The 21,553-nt window shown below is 50.1% G+C and overlaps 1 protein-coding gene across 2 annotated transcripts in view; it reads right to left on the bottom strand.

The window, feature by feature from the left end:
- Positions 1 to 3,686: 3,686 nt before the first annotated feature.
- Positions 3,687 to 21,553, bottom strand: part of HIPK2 (homeodomain interacting protein kinase 2) — a 93,677-nt gene continuing 75,810 nt past the window's right edge. For both annotated transcript variants that reach the window (XM_073650495.1, XM_073650496.1), the window contains exons 12-15: positions 8,183 to 8,467; positions 7,044 to 7,291; positions 6,790 to 6,944; positions 3,687 to 5,583 (exon numbers count right to left, since the gene is read on the bottom strand). In XM_073650495.1, coding sequence (XP_073506596.1) covers positions 5,143 to 5,583; positions 6,790 to 6,944; positions 7,044 to 7,291; positions 8,183 to 8,467 — 1,129 coding nt within the window. In that variant the 3' untranslated portion in view covers positions 3,687 to 5,142. The remainder of the gene's footprint in view (positions 5,584 to 6,789; positions 6,945 to 7,043; positions 7,292 to 8,182; positions 8,468 to 21,553) is intronic.

Genomic DNA, 21,553 nt, shown 5'->3' with positions numbered 1-21,553 from the left:
GGTATACGGTGTGTCTTCTGGGAGCTCTCGTTATAAGGGGGGTCTTGTGGGGTGCACTCGGTATACGGCCGGTCTTGTGGGGGCCTCTCGGTATACGGCGGGGCTTCTGGGGGGCACTCGGTAAACAGCGGGTCTTGTGGGGGGCTCTCGGTATACGGTGGGTCTTGGAATACGGCGGGGCTTCTGGGGGGCTCTCGGTATACAGCGCGTCTTGTGGGGGGCTCTCGGTATACGGCGGGTCTTGTGGGGGGCTCTCGATATACGGCGGGTCTTGTGGGGGACTCTCGGTATAAGGAGGGTCTTGTGGGGGGCTCTCAATTGACAGTGGGTTTTGTGGTGGCTCTCGGTATAAGGCGGGTCTTGTGGGGGGCACTCGGTATAAGGCGGGTCTTCTGGGGGCTCTCGGTATACGGCGGGTATTGGGGGGGCTCTCTGTATCAGGAGGGTCTTGGGGGGGGCTCTCGGTATAAGGCGGGTCTTGTGGGGGGCTCTCGGTATACGGTGGGTCTTGGAATACGGCGGGGCTTCTGGGGGTCTCTCGGTATACAGCGCGTCTTGTGGGGGGCTCTCGGTATACGGTGGGTCTTGTGGGGGGGCTCTCGATATACGGCGGGTCTTGTGGGGGACTCTCGGTATAAGGAGGGTCTTGTGGGGGGCTCTCAATTGACAGTGGGTTTTGTGGTGGCTCTCGGTATAAGGCGGGTTTTGTGGGGGGCACTCGGTATAAGGCGGGTCTTCTGGGGGCTCTCGGTATACGGCGGGTATTGGGGGGGCTCTCGGTATCAGGAGGGTCTTGGGGGGGCTCTCGGTATAAGGCTGGTCTTGTGGGGGGCTCTCGGTATAAGGCGGGTCTTGTGGGGGGCTCTCGGTATAAGGCGGGTCTTGTGGGGGGCTCTCGGTATATGGCGGGTCTTGTGGGGGCTCTCGGTATAAGGCAGGTCTAGTGGGGGGCTCTCGGTATACGGCGGGGCTTCTGGGGGGCTCTCGGTATACAGTGGGTCTTGTGGGGGGCTCTCGGTATACAGTGGGTCTTGTGGGGGCTCTCGGTATACAGTGGGTCTTCTGGGGGGCTCTCGGTATACGGCGGGTCTTGGGGGCTCTCGGTATACAGCGGGTCTTCTGGGGGGCTCTCGGTATACAGTGGGTCTTCTGGGGGGCTCTCGGTATACGGCGGGGCTTCTGGGGGGCTCTCGGTATACAGTGGGTCTTGTGGGGGGCTCTCGGTATACGGCGGGGCTTCTGGGGGGCTCTCGGTATGCGGCGGGTCTTGTGGGGGGCTCTCGGTGTACTTTGCTGCCCGGGTGATGGGGCCCCGGCTCATCGATGTGGCGGTTGCTGGTGCCTGATCCTGCAGAGTATCGCAGCGCTGCTGCCCCGTGTTGCCCCCTTTCTCCTATAATCGGGGGGCTGTATTAGTCCCGGGTTCCGGTCATGTGACCGCAGTTATTGCGGTTGCCGGTCGGTGACAAGGGGTCCCGTATTTCTAGCGCTGGGTTCTCCGTACACGAGGAGGCAGATGGCGGCACAGCTCCCCTCCCCCGCCCCGGCTGAGGTTTCATTATACGGGCAGATGATATTACCGCTGCCGGCCGAGCCTGAAATATTCATGATCTGAGCCGCAGAGGAATGTGAGCGCCGCGTCCTCCATCTTCTGCCCCAACTCCGCTGCTGTCAGTGAATGGAAGCCTTCCGGGTGTCGTTACAATGTGTCAGTGCAGACGCTGCTCCGCTGTGACGGTGATAGATGATGGACGATCTGCAGGATGTTCTGACCACGGCCGAGAGCAGGGAGACCAGTGGGGGGCCGAGGAGTCTGTCAGCCCCCCCAGTGATGACATCACGGGCCGCGCGCGGTGACATCATCAGCTTCTCTCCTCTCCGGATATTTTTTACATTTTTTTCAAAAATTTCTCAAAAGAAAAATAAATAAATTAAATCTGAGGATAAATCTCCTCCCGCGCCCCGCTCTTTTCTGTCCCTTTATATCATATTCTGACCTCCTCCTCACTGAAGGAGTTAATGTCGTCTGAATGGATGAGAGTCCCCCCCCCCTCACGAGCCGCTGGGGCACAGGGGGGCTTCAGCTCAGATTTTAAAACTTTTCTTTTCTTCTCTAAAATAAAATCTCGCAGGAAAAAGAAGCTGCTGCAGCGCCTCAATCACCGCAGCGTCCGGTCCTCATTGCCGAGGCGCCCATCATCCCGGGCATGGCGCCCCCTATAGTCTACCCTGCACAGAGCTCTCTCCTCCCCGGCGCCCCCTATAGTGCACCCTGCGCAGAGCTCGCTCCTCCCCGGCACCCCCTATAGTCCACCCAGCGCACAGCTCGCTCCTCCCCGGCACCCCCTATAGTGCACCCTGCGCAGAGCTCGCTCCTCCCCGGCACCCCCTATAGTCCAACTTGCGCAGAGCTCGCTCCTCCCCGGCGTGCCCTATAGTCCACCCAGCGCACAGCTCGCTCCTCCACGGCGCCCCCTATAGTCCACCCTGCGCACAGCTCGCTCCTCCCCGGCGCCCCCTATAGTCCACCCTGCGCAGAGCTCGCTCCTCCCCGGCTCCTCAAATCCTTCCAGCCGTGGTGCTCTTCCTCTCCGCCACCATGTCACCCTCCTATGACTGTTGCGGTATTATTCTTCCCCTATACATCATCCCCCCTCCTCCTCTCCAGCACCTCCCTCCCCCCTCCTCCTCTCCAGCATGTCCCTCCCCCCTCCTCTCTAGCACATCCCTCCCTCCTCCTCTCCAGCACATCCCTCCCCCCTCCTCTCTAGCACGTCCCTCCCCCCTTCTCCTCTCTTCCTCTCCAGCACGTCCCTCCCCCCTCCTCCTCTCTTCCTCTCCAGCACGTCCCTCCCCCCTCCTCCTCTCCAGCACGTCCCTCCCTCCTCCTCTCTTCCTCTCCAGCACGTCCCTCCCCCCTCCTCTCCAGCACGTCCCTCCCCCTCCCCCCTTCCTCTCCAGCACGTTCCTCCCCCCTCCTCTGTTCCTCTCCAGCACATCCCTCCCCCTCCTCTCTACCTCTCCAGCACGTCCCTCCCCCCTCCTCCTCTCCAGCACGTCCCTCCCTCCTCCTCTCTTCCTCTCCAGCACGTCCCTCCCCCCTCCTCTCCAGCACGTCCCTCCCCCTCCCCCCTTCCTCTCCAGCACGTCCCTCCCCCCTCCTCTGTTCCTCTCCAGCACGTCCCTCCCCCTCCTCTCTAGCACGTCCCTCCCCCTCCTCTCTAGCATGTCCCTCCCCCATCCTCCTCTCTTCTTCTACAGCACGTCCCTCCCCCCTCCTCCTCTCTTCCTCACCAGCACGTCCCTCCCCCCTCCTCTCTTCCTCTCCAGCACGTCCCTCCCCCCTCCTCTCCAGCACGTCCCTCCCCCCTCCTCTCTTCCTCTCCAGCACGTCCCTCCCCCCTCCTCTTTTCCTCTCCAGCACATCCCTCCCCCCTCCCCTCTTCCTCTCCAGCACATCCCTCCCCCCTCCTCTCCAGCACGTCCCCCTCCTCTCCAGCACGTCCCTCCCCCCTCCTCTCTTCCTCTCCAGCACGTCCCCCTCCTCTCTTACTCTCCAGCACGTCCCTCCCCCCTCCTCTCCAGCACGTCCCCCTCCTCTCTTCCTCTCCAGCACGTCCCTCCCCCCTCCTCTCTTCCTCTCCAGCACGTCCCCCCTCCTCCTACCAAGCAGAGCCGTACACCAGTGATTATTACAGGTTTTATTCTTCCCACATTTTGTGATACGACTAATACTGGACGCACACAGACGCGGAGGTCACCCCCAAACTTAGTGGGGAACGAACAGCAGACTGAGGGTCTGTGAAGCATCAGCACCGGGGGTGGGGGAGGGGTGACTCCCTGACAACCTAACGGGGGGACGATGGTAGAGAAACGACAAGGACCAGACACGTTCAGAGGTTTGTAAGGCACTAGGAGCGGAGGACATAAAATGGCGGGGGACACACACACACACGCGGGCGCGCCCCCCGGGTATCGGGACGTCACATGCCGGTAATTTTACGGTTAGTGTCTCGGACGACGGGAAAAAGGAAACAGAAAACGAAGAAGTCGGATTTCTATTGTACAACCTGAAAGTAAAAACAAAATATATATCTATATATACTGGTGAACCTACAGGAGGCGCAGAACGCGGCGAGCATCGCGCAGAAAACGGCGAGCGTCGCGCAGAAAACGGCGAGCGTCGCGCAGAGCTACATTGTAGCGCAGGGGAGGAGCTAATAAAGTGACTTGGAATAGAGATTAGCAGCGGTGTCCGACTCGAGTCCTTCCAGAAGTTTCCACGCCGTTTCCCATCATTCCTCTGGTCTTTACTTGCCAGCTCCTTGCTCCACGTAGCCACGGTCGTCCTTCCTCGCGCCCCTTTAACGACATCCCAGATCCCTCTTCACAGAGTAAAAACCTTTTTCGCCCCCTTTATTATTGTATTTTTTTTTTTTTTTGGTATTTTTAAAAATGGCGTCCGCCGCCGTCCTGTAAAACGTTAAAAATGCCGAGTGTCTAAAACGCCATCGCAATCAACACTGAGGGGGAGGGGCATAAAACTAAAAGCGGTGCAAACGTGTTATCAGAGGTATCTAGTGTGGCCCCTCCCCCTTATACCAAAAGGGGAGGGGTTTAAAAGGTGGGGGGCTAGGTTGGGGGAAACAAAACTAAGTGGGGTCTCCCTTTGGCGCAGAGTGCAAATACACGTCAACCTCTCTGCGACTATTAAAACCAGAAATTAAAATCTAGAATGATCCAGAACCCTAACTCTATAGACTCTGCATAAGCTTCTAGGTCTACGGCACCAGATCCTGGCGATCTACGGCACCAGATCCTGGCGATCTACGGCACCAGATCCTGGCGATGTACGATCAATAAATACAGCATCTCTGGGAGGCTCCTCGGGGGTGGCTCCAGCAATGCCCACCCTCTCCAACAGTCCAGGGGAGAGGGAGGGGCTCTCGAAATGTGGGAAAGGTCCAAACCTAGATGGTGGAAGAGTCCAGGGGTCCCAGAGGTCCCATCCTCAGAGCCCCACACCCCCTCTCCTCCTGGTTGGGTGGCATCAGATGTCCACAAAGGAAGAAAGTTGCCAGCAGGGGCGCACCTCCATGTTTAGTCTGTGCTTCCCCTCAGTCCCCCCTCCACCTCCGGGGTCTAGATGTAGGGGTACTGATTAACCTTTGGCGGACTCAGGGGGTATCCAGTGTAGACCGTGGAGGATGGAGATGCAGGGATGTAAGTCTGATGGGCGAACTGCGCCTGGTATTGACTAGGGTGAAGACTTGGAGATGGAAGCAGCCTGGAAGCCATGCTCACAGGGACGATACTGGTGGGGTACGCGGCGTGGCGTGCGGATCCTTGAGATGCCACCAGATGAGCCACGGTGCCGGTGGAGCCCAAAGCAGCTGGTGCCGTGTAGGTGTAGAGATGCGGCTGGCTGGGCAGGTGGGCTGCAGCCGCCAAGTGAGGGTGGACCGCCCCATGACTGGGACTGTTGTGCGGGAAGGAGTACGGAGCCTGGGCCAAGGTGGGGGTTATATACGCCTGCTGCCTCCGGTGGCCTCCGGATCGTTCTGTGCTAATGTGCTGAGACACCTGGGAAAGAGGACGAGAGAGAGAGCAGAAATTATCTGACGTGACAGTCTACAGCTACGAGAGGCCTCAGGGAGCGCCTGACGGCGAGGGGGCGACGTGAGAGGACTCAGGGAGCGCCTGACGGCGAGGGGGCGACGCGAGAGGCCTCAGGGAGAGCCCGATGGCGAGGGGGCGACGCCAGAGGCCTCAGGGAGCGCCCGACGGCGAGGGGGCGACGCGAGAGGCCTCAGGGAGAGCCCGACGGCGAGGGGGAGATGCGAGAGGCCTCAGGGAGAGCCCGACGGCGAGGGGGCGACGCGAGAGGCCTCAGGGAGCGCCCAACGGCGAGGGGGCGACGCGAGAGGCCTCAGGGAGAGCCCAACGGCGAGGGGGCGACGCGAGAGGCCTCAGGGAGCGCCCGACGGCGAGGGGGCGACGCGAGAGGCCTCAGGGAGCGCCCGACGGCGAGGGGGAAACGCGCCTGACAGAGGGGGAGGGGAGTGGGAATAAGCCTCAGTGAGCGCCTGACGGTGGGGGGGGGAGGCCTCAGGGAGAGCTCCGGGGACATGAGGCCTCAGGGAGAGCGCCGGGGACGCGAGGCCTCAGGGAGAGCGCCGGGGACGCGAGGCCTCAGGGAGAGCGCCGGGGACGCGAGGCCTCAGGGAGAGCGCCGGGGACGCGAGGCCTCAGGGAGAGCGCCGGGGACGCGAGGCCTCAGGGAGAGCGCCGGGGACGCGAGGCCTCAGGGAGAGCGCCGGGGACGCGAGGCCTCAGGGAGAGCGCCGGGGACGCGAGGCCTCAGGGAGAGCGCCGGGGACGCGAGGCCTCAGGGAGAGCGCCGGGGACGCGAGGCCTCAGGGAGAGCGCCGGGGACGCGAGGCCTCAGGGAGAGCGCCGGGGACGCGAGGCCTCAGGGAGAGCGCCGGGGACGCGAGGCCTCAGGGAGAGCGCCGGGGACGCGAGGCCTCAGGGAGAGCGCCGGGGACGCGAGGCCTCAGGGAGAGCGCCGGGGACGCGAGGCCTCAGGGAGAGCGCCGGGGACGCGAGGCCTCAGGGAGAGCGCCGGGGACGCGAGGCCTCAGGGAGAGCGCCGGGGACGCGAGGCCTCAGGGAGAGCGCCGGGGACGCGAGGCCACAGGGAGCGCCGGACGGTGGGGACACGAGAGGTCTCAGGAAGCGCCGGACGGCGGAGACTAGACGATCCCGCCGCCCTACCCCGTGCTTTACCTGGCTGAGGTTGAGTGGCTGCTGTTGGAAGGCGTGAGCGGCAGCTCTAGGCTGGCGATACGTGGCTGAAGTGGTAGAGTTGCTGGAGGAATGTGTAGCGGGAGCCGCTATGGAGGACGAGGATTTGGGCTTGTAGGAGTGGTGACTTGTTGTATCTACAGGTGACAGAGAGAAGAGTGAGCCCAATCATCCCCCACAGGGGACAAGGTATAAAGAGACGCCAGCGTTACCCCCCCACCCCGCGGCGTTCTTACCCGGCTGCCTGCGCTCACACTCCAGTCGCCCCTCACTGGGTTGGGTCTTCAGGGGCGGCACAATGATGGTGCGAGAGTTGGTGGGGCAGGGGATGTCCGGCTGGCATTTGGTCTCGTGTGCGGTGGTGGTGTTGGGCACACGTCGGTGCCTGGCGGCAGCGTGGGTTCTGGTGTTGCTTGAAGCATCGGAGATGGGAGAATCGTGCACCGTGACGCAGCTGATCACGTTTCGCCGCTGCTTGGGCAGGCTGTGCGGGGGGAGGGGGGGGAAACACAAAGGGTTAATAATAAACTGCTCATACAACATGTATCAGGAACAAGAGCTATCAAACCTCCAGGGGCGCTCCGCATGGGCGTGATCACATCAGAGGGGCGTGGAAGAGTCACGCAGGGCAGAGAGCGCGGAGGGTCAACGAGGCCATTATTCCCACCTCTCCCCAGTCTGCAGTGTCAGTGCGCCCTTCGGTCAGTGGAGGGGTGAGGTTTCGCTAAGTTGAGTGCGGCTTCTTCCAAAAACGGGAAGGTCACTAGCGACCACAGGGCGCCGCCTCCATCATGTGCCGCCTCCACCATGTGCCGCCTCTATCATGTGCCGCGTCCACCATGTGCCGCCTCCACCATTTGCCGCTTCCACCATGTGCCGCCTCCATCATGTGCCGCCTCCACCATGTGCCGCCTCCACCATGTGCCGCCTCTATCATGTGCCGCCTCCATCATGTGCCGCCTCCACCATGTGCCGCCTCCACCATGTGCCGCCTCCACCATGTGCCGCCTCCACCATGTGCCGCCTCTATCATGTGCCGCCTCCATCATGTGCCGCCTCTATCATGTGCCGCCTCCACCATGTGCCGCCTCCACCATGTGCCGCCTCCATCATGTGCCGCCTCCACCATGTGCCGCCTCCATCATGTGCCGCCTCCATCATGTGCCGCCTCCACCATGTGCCGCCTCTATCATGTGCCGCCTCTATCATGTGCCGCCTCCACCATGTGCCGCCTCCATCATGTGCCGCCTCCATCATGTGCCGCCTCCACCATGTGCCGCCTCTATCATGTGCCGCCAATGAGCGGACGGTGGAGGCCCCCACTATGGATGGTGGAAGCCCCCAGTGCCCCCTCAGCCGGTGTATCGGGGCTGACCTGGGCGCCACGTGCTTCTGCTCCTCCTCTTCGTCGGTGTCGCTGCTGATGGTGATGACGCTGACCGCGGGGCTCGGAGTATCAGGGATGACGATTGTTTGCCGCTGATGGTCACCACGGGAATGGCCCCCCGAGCTTTCCCCCCAGCCGCAGGTAATGGAGGGGACGCACGGAGCCGCGCCCTGAGGGACGGAACAGCGGGGGGGCGTGTTCTCCTTCACCCGCTTGGAACGCTGAGGGGAGTTGTGTGATTGGCTGGATGACACCTCGTAGGAGGAGTTATTTCTGCAGGAGGCGGAGTCAGCGATAGAAAAGGAAAAGAAAAAACAAAAAGCGTTTATGAATGTTTTACAAATGGTTAAAAAGTAAAAATATAAAAGGATTGTGACACAGAATGACTGCACCAGCAGAATAGTGAGTGCAGCTCTGGGGTATAATACAGGATGTAACTCGGGATCAGTAATGTAATGTATGTACACAGTGACTACACCAGCAGAATAGTGAGTGCAGCTCTGGAGTATAATACAGGATGTAACTCAGGATCAGTAATGTAATGTAATGTATGTACACAGTGACTGCACCAGCAGAATAGTGAGTGCAGCTCTGGAGTATAATACAGGATGTAACTCAGGATCAGTAATGTAATGTATGTACACAGTGACTGCACCAGCAGAATAGTGAGTGCAGCTCTGGAGTATAATACAGGATGTAACTCAGGATCAGTAATGTAATGTATGTACACAGTGACTGCACCAGCAGAATAGTGAGTGCAACTCTGGGGTATAATACAGGAGGTAACTCAGGATCAGTAATGTAATGTATGTACACAGTGACTGCACCAGCAGAATAGTGAGTGCAGCTCTGGAGTATAATACAGGATGTAACTCAGGATCAGTAATATAATGTATGTACACAGTGACTGCACCAGCAGAATAGTGAGTGCAGCTCTGGAGTGTAATACAGGATGTAACTCAGGATCAGTAATGTAATGTATGTACACAGTGACTGCACCAGCAGAATAGTGAGTGCAGCTCTGGAGTATAATACAGGAGGTAACTCAGGATCAGTAATGTAATGTATGTACACAGTGACTGCACCAGCAGAATAGTGAGTGCAGCTCTGGGGTATAATACAGGATGTAACTCAGGATCAGTTATGTAATGTATGTACACAGTGACTGCACCAGCAGAATAGTGAGTACAGCTCTGGAGTATAATACAGGAGGTAACTCAGGATCAGTAATATAATGTATGTACACAGTGACTGCACCAGCAGAATAGTGAGTGCAGCTCTGGGGTATAATACAGGATGTAACTCAGGATCAGTTATGTAATGTATGTACACAGTGACTGCACCAGCAGAATAGTGAGTGCAGCTCTGGAGTATAATACAGGATGTAACTCTGGATCAGTAATGTAATGTATGTACACAGTGACTGCACCAGCAGAATAGTGAGTACAGCTCTGGAGTATAATACAGGAGGTAACTCAGGATCAGTAATGTAATGTATGTACACAGTGACTGCACCAGCAGAATAGTGAGTGCAGCTCTGGAGTATAATACAGGATGTAACTCTGGATCAGTAATGTAATGTATGTACACAGTGACTCCACCAGCAGAATAGTGAGTGCAGCTCTGGAGTATAATACAGGATGTAACTCAGGATCAGTAATGTAATGTATGTACACAGTGACTGCACCAGCAGAATAGTGAGTGCAGCTCTGGAGTATAATACAGGATGTAACTCAGGATCAGTAATATAATGTATGTACACAGTGACTGCACCAGCAGAATAGTGAGTGCAGCTCTGGGGTATAATACAGGATGTAACTCAGGATCAGTTATGTAATGTATGTACACAGTGACTGCACCAGCAGAATAGTGAGTACAGCTCTGGAGTATAATACAGGAGGTAACTCAGGATCAGTAATGTAATGTATGTACACAGTGACTGCACCAGCAGAATAGTGAGTGCAGCTCTGGAGTATAATACAGGATGTAACTCTGGATCAGTAATGTAATGTATGTACACAGTGACTCCACCAGCAGAATAGTGAGTGCAGCTCTGGAGTATAATACAGGATGTAACTCAGGATCAGTAATGTAATGTATGTACACAGTGACTGCACCAGCAGAATAGTGAGTGCAGCTCTGGAGTGTAATACAGGATGTAACTCTGGATCAGTAATGTAATGTATGTACACAGTGACTCCACCAGCAGAATAGTGAGTGCAGCTCTGGGGTATAATACAGGATGTAACTCAGGATCAGTAATGTAATGTATGTACACAGTGACTGCACCAGCAGAATAGTGAGTGCAGCTCTGGAGTATAATACAGGATGTAACTCAGGATCAGTAATATAATGTATGTACACAGTGACTGCACCAGCAGAATAGTGAGTGCAGCTCTGGGGTATAATACAGGATGTAACTCAGGATCAGTTATGTAATGTATGTACACAGTGACTGCACCAGCAGAATAGTGAGTGCAGCTCTGGGGTATAATACAGGATGTAACTCAGGATCAGTTATGTAATGTATGTACACAGTGACTGCACCAGCAGAATAGTGAGTGCAGCTCTGGAGTATAATACAGGATGTAACTCTGGATCAGTAATGTAATGTATGTACACAGTGACTCCACCAGCAGAATAGTGAGTGCAGCTCTGGAGTATAATACAGGAGGTAACTCAGGATCAGTAATGTAATGTATGTACACAGTGACTCCACCAGCAGAATAGTGAGTGCAGCTCTGGAGTATAATACAGGATGTAACTCAGGATCAGTTATGTAATGTATGTACACAGTGACTGCACCAGCAGAATAGTGAGTGCAGCTCTGGAGTATAATACAGGATGTAACTCTGGATCAGTAATGTAATGTATGTACACAGTGACTGCACCAGCAGAATAGTGAGTGCAGCTCTGGAGTATAATACAGGATGTAACTCAGGATCAGTAATGTAATGTATGTACACAGTGACTGCACCAGCAGAATAGTGAGTGCAGCTCTGGAGTATAATACAGGATGTAACTCAGGATCAGTAATGTAATGTATGTACACAGTGACTGCACCAGCAGAATAGTGAGTGCAGCTCTGGAGTATAATACAGGATGTAACTCAGGATCAGTAATATAATGTATGTACACAGTGACTGCACCAGCAGAATAGTGAGTGCAGCTATGGGGTATAATACAGGATGTAACTCAGGATCAGTTATGTAATGTATGTACACAGTGACTGCACCAGCAGAATAGTGAGTACAGCTCTGGAGTATAATACAGGAGGTAACTCAGGATCAGTAATGTAATGTATGTACACAGTGACTGCACCAGCAGAATAGTGAGTGCAGCTCTGGAGTATAATACAGGATGTAACTCTGGATCAGTAATGTAATGTATGTACACAGTGACTGCACCAGCAGAATAGTGAGTGCAGCTCTGGAGTATAATACAGGATGTAACTCAGGATCAGTAATGTAATGTATGTACACAGTGACTCCACCAGCAGAATAGTGAGTGCAGCTCTGGAGTATAATACAGGATGTAACTCAGGATCAGTAATGTAATGTATGTACACAGTGACTGCACCAGCAGAATAGTGAGTGCAGCTCTGGAGTGTAATACAGGATGTAACTCTGGATCAGTAATGTAATGTATGTACACAGTGACTCCACCAGCAGAATAGTGAGTGCAGCTCTGGGGTATAATACAGGATGTAACTCAGGATCAGTAATGTAATGTATGTACACAGTGACTGCACCAGCAGAATAGTGAGTGCAGCTCTGGAGTATAATACAGGATGTAACTCAGGATCAGTAATATAATGTATGTACACAGTGACTGCACCAGCAGAATAGTGAGTGCAGCTCTGGGGTATAATACAGGATGTAACTCAGGATCAGTTATGTAATGTATGTACACAGTGACTGCACCAGCAGAATAGTGAGTGCAGCTCTGGAGCATAATACAGGATGTAACTCTGGATCAGTAATGTAATGTATGTACACAGTGACTCCACCAGCAGAATAGTGAGTGCAGCTCTGGAGTATAATACAGGATGTAACTCAGGATCAGTAATGTAATGTATGTACACAGTGACTGCACCAGCAGAATAGTGAGTGCAGCTCTGGAGTGTAATACAGGATGTAACTCTGGATCAGTAATGTAATGTATGTACACAGTGACTCCACCAGCAGAATAGTGAGTGCAGCTCTGGGGTATAATACAGGATGTAACTCAGGATCAGTTATGTAATGTATGTACACAGTGACTGCACCAGCAGAATAGTGAGTGCAGCTCTGGAGTATAATACAGGATGTAACTCTGGATCAGTAATGTAATGTATGTACACAGTGACTCCACCAGCAGAATAGTGAGTGCAGCTCTGGAGTATAATACAGGAGGTAACTCAGGATCAGTAATGTAATGTATGTACACAGTGACTGCACCAGCAGAATAGTGAGTGCAGCTCTGGAGTATAATACAGGATGTAACTCAGGATCAGTAATATAATGTATGTACACAGTGACTGCACCAGCAGAATAGTGAGTGCAGCTCTGGGGTATAATACAGGATGTAACTCAGGATCAGTTATGTAATGTATGTACACAGTGACTGCACCAGCAGAATAGTGAGTGCAGCTCTGGAGTATAATACAGGATGTAACTCTGGATCAGTAATGTAATGTATGTACACAGTGACTGCACCAGCAGAATAGTGAGTGCAGCTCTGGAGTATAATACAGGAGGTAACTCTGGATCAGTAATGTAATGTATGTACACAGTGACTGCACCAGCAGAATAGTGAGTGCAGCTCTGGAGTGTAATACAGGATGTAACTCTGGATCAGTAATGTAATGTATGTACACAGTGACTGCACCAGCAGAATAGTGAGTGCAGCTCTGGAGTGTAATACAGGATGTAACTCTGGATCAGTAATGTAATGTATGTACACAGTGACTCCACCAGCAGAATAGTGAGTGCAGCTCTGGGGTATAATACAGGATGTAACTCAGGATCAGTAATATAATGTATGTACACAGTGACTGCACCAGCAGAATAGTGAGTGCAGCTCTGGAGTGTAATACAGGATGTAACTCTGGATCAGTAATGTAATGTATGTACACAGTGACTCCACCAGCAGAATAGTGAGTGCAGCTCTGGGGTATAATACAGGATGTAACTCAGGATCAGTTATGTAATGTATGTACACAGTGACTGCACCAGCAGAATAGTGAGTGCAGCTCTGGAGTATAATACAGGATGTAACTCTGGATCAGTAATGTAATGTATGTACACAGTGACTCCACCAGCAGAATAGTGAGTGCAGCTCTGGAGTATAATACAGGAGGTAACTCAGGATCAGTAATGTAATGTATGTACACAGTGACTGCACCAGCAGAATAGTGAGTGCAGCTCTGGAGTATAATACAGGAGGTAACTCAGGATCAGTAATGTAATGTATGTACACAGTGACTGCACCAGCAGAATAGTGAGTGCAGCTCTGGAGTATAATACAGGATGTAACTCAGGATCAGTAATGTAATGTATGTACACAGTGACTCCACCAGCAAAATAGTGAGTGCAGCTCTGGAGTATAATACAGGATGCAACTCAGGATCAGTAATGTAATGTATGTACACAGTGACTGCACCAGCAGAACAGTGAGTGCAGTTCTGGAGTATAATACAGGATGTAACTCAGGATCAGTAATGTAATGTATGTACACAGTGACTGCATCAGCAGAATAGTGAGTGCAGCTCTGGAGTATAATACAGGAGGTAACTCAGGATCAGTAATGTAATGTATGTACACAGTGACTGCACCAGCAGAATAGTGAGTGCAGCTCTGGAGTATAATACAGGATGTAACTCAGGATCAGTAATGTAATGTATGTACACAGTGACTGCACCAGCAGAATAGTGAGTGCAGCTCTGGAGTATAATACAGGATGTGACTCAGGATCAGTAATGTAATGTATGTACACAGTGACTGCACCAGCAGAATAGTGAGTGCAGCTCTGGAGTATAATACAGGAGGTAACTCAGGATCAGTAATGTAATGTATGTACACAGTGACTGCACCAGCAGAATAGTGAGTGCAGCTCTGGAGTATAATACAGGATGTAACTCAGGATCAGTAATGTAATGTATGTACACAGTGACTGCAACAGCAGAATAGTGAGTGCAGCTCTGGAGTATAATACAGGAGGTAACTCAGGATCAGTAATGTAATGTATGTACACAGTGACTGCACCAGCAGAATAGTGAGAGCAGCTCTGGAGTATAATACAGGATGTAACTCAGGATCAGTAATGTAATGTATGTACACAGTGACTGCACCAGCAGAATAGTGAGAGCAGCTCTGGAGTATAATACAGGATGTAACTCAGGATCAGCAATGTAATGTATGTACACAGTGACTGCACCAGCAGAATAGTGAGAGCAGCTCTGGAGTATAATACAGGATGTAACTCAGGATCAGTAATGTAATGTATGTACACAGTGACTGCACCAGCAGAATAGTGAGTGCAGCTCTGGGGTATAATACAGGAGGTAACTCAGGATCAGTAATGCAATGTAGGTACACAGTGACTGCACCAGCAGAATAGTGAGTGCAGCTCTGGAGTATAATACAGGATGTAACTCAGGATCAGTAATGTAATGTATGTACACAGTGACTGCACCAGCAGAATAGTGAGTGCAGCTCTGGAGTATAATACAGGATGTAACTCAGGATCAGTAATGTAATGTATGTACACAGTGACTGCACCAGCAGAATAGTGAGTGCAGCTCTGGAGTATAATACAGGAGGTAACTCAGGATCAGTAATGTAATGTATGTACACAGTGATTGCACCAGCAGAATAGTGAGTGCAGCTCTGGAGTATAATACAGGATGTAACTCAGGATCAGTAATGTAATGTATGTACACAGTGACTGCACCAGCAGAATAGTGAGTGCAGCTCTGGAGTATAATACAGGATGTAACTCAGGATCAGTATTGTAATGTATGTACACAGTGACTGCACCAGCAGAATAGTGAGTGCAGCTCTGGAGTATAATACAGGAGGTAACTCAGGATCAGTAATGTAATGTATGTACACAGTGACTGCACCAGCAGAATAGTGAGTGCAGCTCTGGAGTATAATACAGGAGGTAACTCAGGATCAGTAATGTAATGTATGTACACAGTGACTGCAACAGCAGAATAGTGAGTGCAGCTCTGGAGTATAATACAGGAGGTAACTCAGGATCAGTAATGTAATGTATGTACACAGTGAATGCACCAGCAGAATAGTGAGTGCTGCTCTGGAGTATAATACAGGATGTAACTCAGGATCAGTAATGTAATTTACACAGTGACTGCACCAGCAGAATAGTGAGAGCAGCTCTGGAGTATAATACAGGATGTAACTCAGGATCAGTAATGTATGTACACAGTGACTGCACCAGCAGAATAGTGAGTGCAGCTCTGGAGTATAATACAGGAGGTTACTCAGGATCAGTAATGTAATGTATGTACACAGTGACTGCACCAGCAGAATAGTGAGTGCAGCTCTGGGGTATAATACAGGAGGTAACTCAGGATCAGTAATGCAATGTATGTACACAGTGACTGCACCAGCAGAATAGTGAGTGCAGCTCTGGAGTATAATACAGGATGTAACTCAGGATCAGAAATGTAATGTATGTACACAGTGACTGCACCAGCAGAATAGTGAGTGCAGCTCTGGAGTATAATACAGGATGTAACTCAGGATCAGTAATGTAATGTATGTACACAGTGACAGCACCAGCAGAATAGTGAGTGCAGCTCTGGGGTATAATACAGGATGTAACTCAGGATCAGTAATGTAATGTAATGTATGTACACAGTGACTGCACCAGCAGAATAGTGAGTGCAGCTCTGGAGTATAATACAGGAGGTAACTCAGGATCAGTAATGTAATGTATGTGCACAGTGACTGCACCAGCAGAATAGTGAGTGCAGCTCTGGAGTATACTACAGGATGTAACTCAGGATCAGTAATGTAATGTATGTACACAGTGACTGCACCAGCAGAATAGTGAGAGCAGCTCTGGAGTATAATACAGGAGGTAACTCAGGATCAGTAATGTAATGTATGTACAAAGTGACTGCACCAGCAGAATAGTGAGTGTAGCTCTGGGGTATAATACAGGAGGTGACTCAGGATCAGTAATGTAATGTATGTACACAGTGACTGCACCAGCAGAATAGTGAGTGCAGCTCTGGAGGATAATACAGGATGTAACTCAGGATCAGTAATGTAATGTATGTACACAGTGACTCCACCAGCAAAATAGTGAGTGCAGCTCTGGAGTATAATACAGGATGCAACTCAGGATCAGTAATGTATGTACACAGTGACTGCACCAGCAGAATAGTGAGTGCAGCTCTGGAGTATAATACAGGATGTAACTCAGGATCAGTTATGTAATGTATGTACACAGTGACTGCACCAGCAGAATAGTGAGTGCAGCTCTGGAGTATAATACAGGATGTAACTCTGGATCAGTAATGTAATGTATGTACACAGTGACTCCACCAGCAGAATAGTGAGTGCAGCTCTGGAGTATAATACAGGAGGTAACTCAGGATCAGTAATGTAATGTATGTACACAGTGACTGCACCAGCAGAATAGTGAGTGCAGCTCTGGAGTATAATACAGGAGGTAACTCAGGATCAGTAATGTAATGTATGTACACAGTGACTGCACCAGCAGAATAGTGAGTGCAGCTCTGGAGTATAATACAGGATGTAACTCAGGATCAGTAATGTAATGTATGTACACAGTGACTCCACCAGCAAAATAGTGAGTGCAGCTCTGGAGTATAATACAGGATGCAACTCAGGATCAGTAATGTAATGTATGTACACAGTGACTGCACCAGCAGAATAGTGAGTGCAGCTCTGGAGTATAATACAGGAGGTAACTCAGGATCAGTAATGTAATGTATGTACACAGTGACTGCACCAGCAGAATAGTGAGTACAGTTCTGGAGTATAATACAGGAGGTAACTCAGGATCATTAATGTAATGTATGTACACAGTGACTGCACCAGCAGAATAGTGAGTGCAGCTCTGGAGTATAATACAGGATGTAACTCAGGATCAGTAATGTAATGTATGTACACAGTGACTGCACCAGCAGAATAGTGAGTGCAGCTCTGGAGTATAATACAGGATGTAACTCAGGATCAGTAATGTAATGTATGTACACAGTGACTGCATCAGCAGAATAGTGAGTGCAGCTCTGGAGTATAATACAGGAGGTAACTCAGGATCAGTAATGTAATGTATGTACACAGTGACTGCACCAGCAGAATAGTGAGTGCAGCTCTGGAGTATAATACAGGATGCAACTCAGGATCAGTAATGTAATGTATGTACACAGTGACTGCACCAGCAGAATAGTGAGTGCAGCTCTGGAGTATAATACAGGATGTAACTCAGGATCAGTAATGTAATGTATGTACACAGTGACTGCATCAGCAGAATAGTGAGTGCAGCTCTGGAGTATAATACAGGAGGTAACTCAGGATCAGTAATGTAATGTATGTACACAGTGACTGCACCAGCAGAATAGTGAGTGCAGCTCTGGAGTATAATACAGGATGTAACTCAGGATCAGTAATGTAATGTATGTACACAGTGACTGCACCAGCAGAATAGTGAGTGCAGCTCTGGAGTATAATACAGGATGTGACTCAGGATCAGTAATGTATGTACACAGTGACTGCACCAGCAGAATAGTGAGTGCAGCTCTGGAGTATAATACAGGATGTAACTCAGGATCAGTACTGTAATGTATGTACACAGTGACAGCACCAGCAGAATAGTGAGTGCAGCTCTGGAGTATAATACAGGAGGTAACTCAGGATCAGTAATGTAATGTATGTACACAGTGACTGCACCAGCAGAACAGTGAGTGCAGTTCTGGAGTATAATACAGGAGGTAACTCAGGATCAGTAATGTAATGTATGTACACAGTGACTCCACCAGCAGAATAGTGAGTGCAGCTCTGGGGTATAATACAGGATGTAACTCAGGATCAGTTATGTAATGTATGTACACAGTGACTGCACCAGCAGAATAGTGAGTGCAGCTCTGGAGTATAATACAGGATGTAACTCTGGATCAGTAATGTAATGTATGTACACAGTGACTCCACCAGCAGAATAGTGAGTGCAGCTCTGGAGTATAATACAGGAGGTAACTCAGGATCAGTAATGTAATGTATGTACACAGTGACTGCACCAGCAGAATAGTGAGTGCAGCTCTGGAGTATAATACAGGAGGTAACTCAGGATCAGTAATGTAATGTATGTACACAGTGACTGCACCAGCAGAATAGTGAGTGCAGCTCTGGAGTATAATACAGGATGTAACTCAGGATCAGTAATGTAATGTATGTACACAGTGACTCCACCAGCAAAATAGTGAGTGCAGCTCTGGAGTATAATACAGGATGCAACTCAGGATCAGTAATGTAATGTATGTACACAGTGACTGCAACAGCAGAATAGTGAGTGCAGTTCTGGAGTATAATACAGGATGTAACTCAGGATCAGTAATGTAATGTATGTACACAGTGACTGCACCAGCAGAACAGTGAGTGCAGTTCTGGAGTATAATACAGGATGTAACTCAGGATCAGTAATGTAATGTATGTACACAGTGACTGCATCAGCAGAATAGTGAGTGCAGCTCTGGAGTATAATACAGGAGGTAACTCAGGATCAGTAATGTAATGTATGTACACAGTGACTGCACCAGCAGAATAGTGAGTGCAGCTCTGGAGTATAATACAGGATGTAACTCAGGATCAGTAATGTAATGTATGTACACAGTGACTGCACCAGCAGAATAGTGAGTGCAGCTCTGGAGTATAATACAGGATGTGACTCAGGATCAGTAATGTAATGTATGTACACAGTGACTGCACCAGCAGAATAGTGAGTGCAGCTCTGGAGTATAATACAGGAGGTAACTCAGGATCAGTAATGTAATGTATGTACACAGTGACTGCACCAGCAGAATAGTGAGTGCAGCTCTGGAGTATAATACAGGATGTAACTCAGGATCAGTAATGTAATGTATGTACACAGTGACTGCAACAGCAGAATAGTGAGTGCAGCTCTGGAGTATAATACAGGAGGTAACTCAGGATCAGTAATGTAATGTATGTACACAGTGACTGCACCAGCAGAATAGTGAGAGCAGCTCTGGAGTATAATACAGGATGTAACTCAGGATCAGTAATGTAATGTATGTACACAGTGAATGCACCAGCAGAATAGTGAGTGCTGCTCTGGAGTATAATACTGGAGGTAACTCAGGATCAGTAATGTAATGTATGTACACAGTGACTGCACCAGCAGAATAGTGAGAGCAGCTCTGGAGTATAATACAGGATGTAACTCAGGATCAGTAATGTAATGTATGTACACAGTGACTGCACCAGCAGAATAGTGAGAGCAGCTCTGGAGTATAATACAGGATGTAACTCAGGATCAGTAATGTAATGTATGTACACAGTGACTGCACCAGCAGAATAGTGAGTGCAGCTCTGGGGTATAATACAGGAGGTAACTCAGGATCAGTAATGCAATGTATGTACACAGTGACTGCACCAGCAGAATAGTGAGTGCAGCTCTGGAGTATAATACAGGATGTAACTCAGGATCAGTAATGTAATGTATGTACACAGTGACTGCACCAGCAGAATAGTGAGTGCAGCTCTGGAGTATAATACAGGATGTAACTCAGGATCAGTAATGTAATGTATGTACACAGTGACTGCACCAGCAGAATAGTGAGTGCAGCTCTGGAGTATAATACAGGAGGTAACTCAGGATCAGTAATGTAATGTATGTACACAGTGATTGCACCAGCAGAATACTGAGTGCAGCTCTGGAGTATAATACAGGATGTAACTCAGGATCAGTAATGTAATGTATGTACACAGTGACTGCACCAGCAGAATAGTGAGTGCAGCTCTGGAGTATAATACAGGATGTAACTCAGGATCAGTATTGTAATGTATGTACACAGTGACTGCACCAGCAGAATAGTGAGTGCAGCTCTGGAGTATAATACAGGAGGTAACTCAGGATCAGTAATGTAATGTATGTACACAGTGACTGCACCAGCAGAATAGTGAGTGCAGCTCTGGAGTATAATACAGGAGGTAACTCAGGATCAGTAATGTAATGTATGTACACAGTGACTGCAACAGCAGAATAGTGAGTGCAGCTCTGGAGTATAATACAGGAGGTAACTCAGGATCAGTAATGTAATGTATGTACACAGTGAATGCACCAGCAGAATAGTGAGTGCTGCTCTGGAGTATAATACAGGATGTAACTCAGGATCAGTAATGTAATTTACACAGTGACTGCACCAGCAGAATAGTGAGAGCAGCTCTGGAGTATAATACAGGATGTAACTCAGGATCAGTAATGTATGTACACAGTGACTGCACCAGCAGAATAGTGAGTGCAGCTCTGGAGTATAATACAGGAGGTTACTCAGGATCAGTAATGTAATGTATGTACACAGTGACTGCACCAGCAGAATAGTGAGTGCAGCTCTGGGGTATAATATAGGAGGTAACTCAGGATCAGTAATGCAATGTATGTACACAGTGACTGCACCAGCAGAATAGTGAGTGCAGCTCTGGAGTATAATACAGGATGTAACTCAGGATCAGAAATGTAATGTATGTACACAGTGACTGCACCAGCAGAATAGTGAGTGCAGCTCTGGAGTATAATACAGGATGTAACTCAGGATCAGTAATGTAATGTATGTACACAGTGACAGCACCAGCAGAATAGTGAGTGCAGCTCTGGGGTATAATACAGGATGTAACTCAGGATCAGTAATGTAATGTAATGTATGTACACAGTGACTGCACCAGCAGAATAGTGAGTGCAGCTCTGGAGTATAATACAGGAGGTAACTCAGGATCAGTAATGTAATGTATGTGCACAGTGACTGCACCAGCAGAATAGTGAGTGCAGCTCTGGAGTATACTACAGGATGTAACTCAGGATCAGTAATGTAATGTATGTACACAGTGACTGCACCAGCAGAATAGTGAGTGCAGCTCTGGAGTATAATACAGGATGTAACTCAGGATCAGTAATGTATGTACACAGTGACTGCACCAGTAGAATAGTGAGTGCAGCTCTGGAGTATAATACAGGATGTGACTCAGGATCAGTAATGTAATGTATGTACACAGTGACTGCACCAGCAGAATAGTGAGAGCAGCTCTGGAGTATAATACAGGATGCAACTCAGGATCAGTAATGTATGTACACAGTGACTGCACCAGC

This window comes from Phyllobates terribilis, unplaced genomic scaffold, assembly GCF_046119375.1.
Source record: "Phyllobates terribilis strain yellow unplaced genomic scaffold, ASM4611937v1 Scaffold_10__3_contigs__length_209671492, whole genome shotgun sequence".
In the NCBI taxonomy this organism is placed as follows: domain Eukaryota; kingdom Metazoa; phylum Chordata; class Amphibia; order Anura; family Dendrobatidae; genus Phyllobates; species Phyllobates terribilis.
The sequence above is the reverse complement of the archived record's forward strand: the minus strand, read 5'-3'. Positions and strand labels throughout refer to the sequence as shown.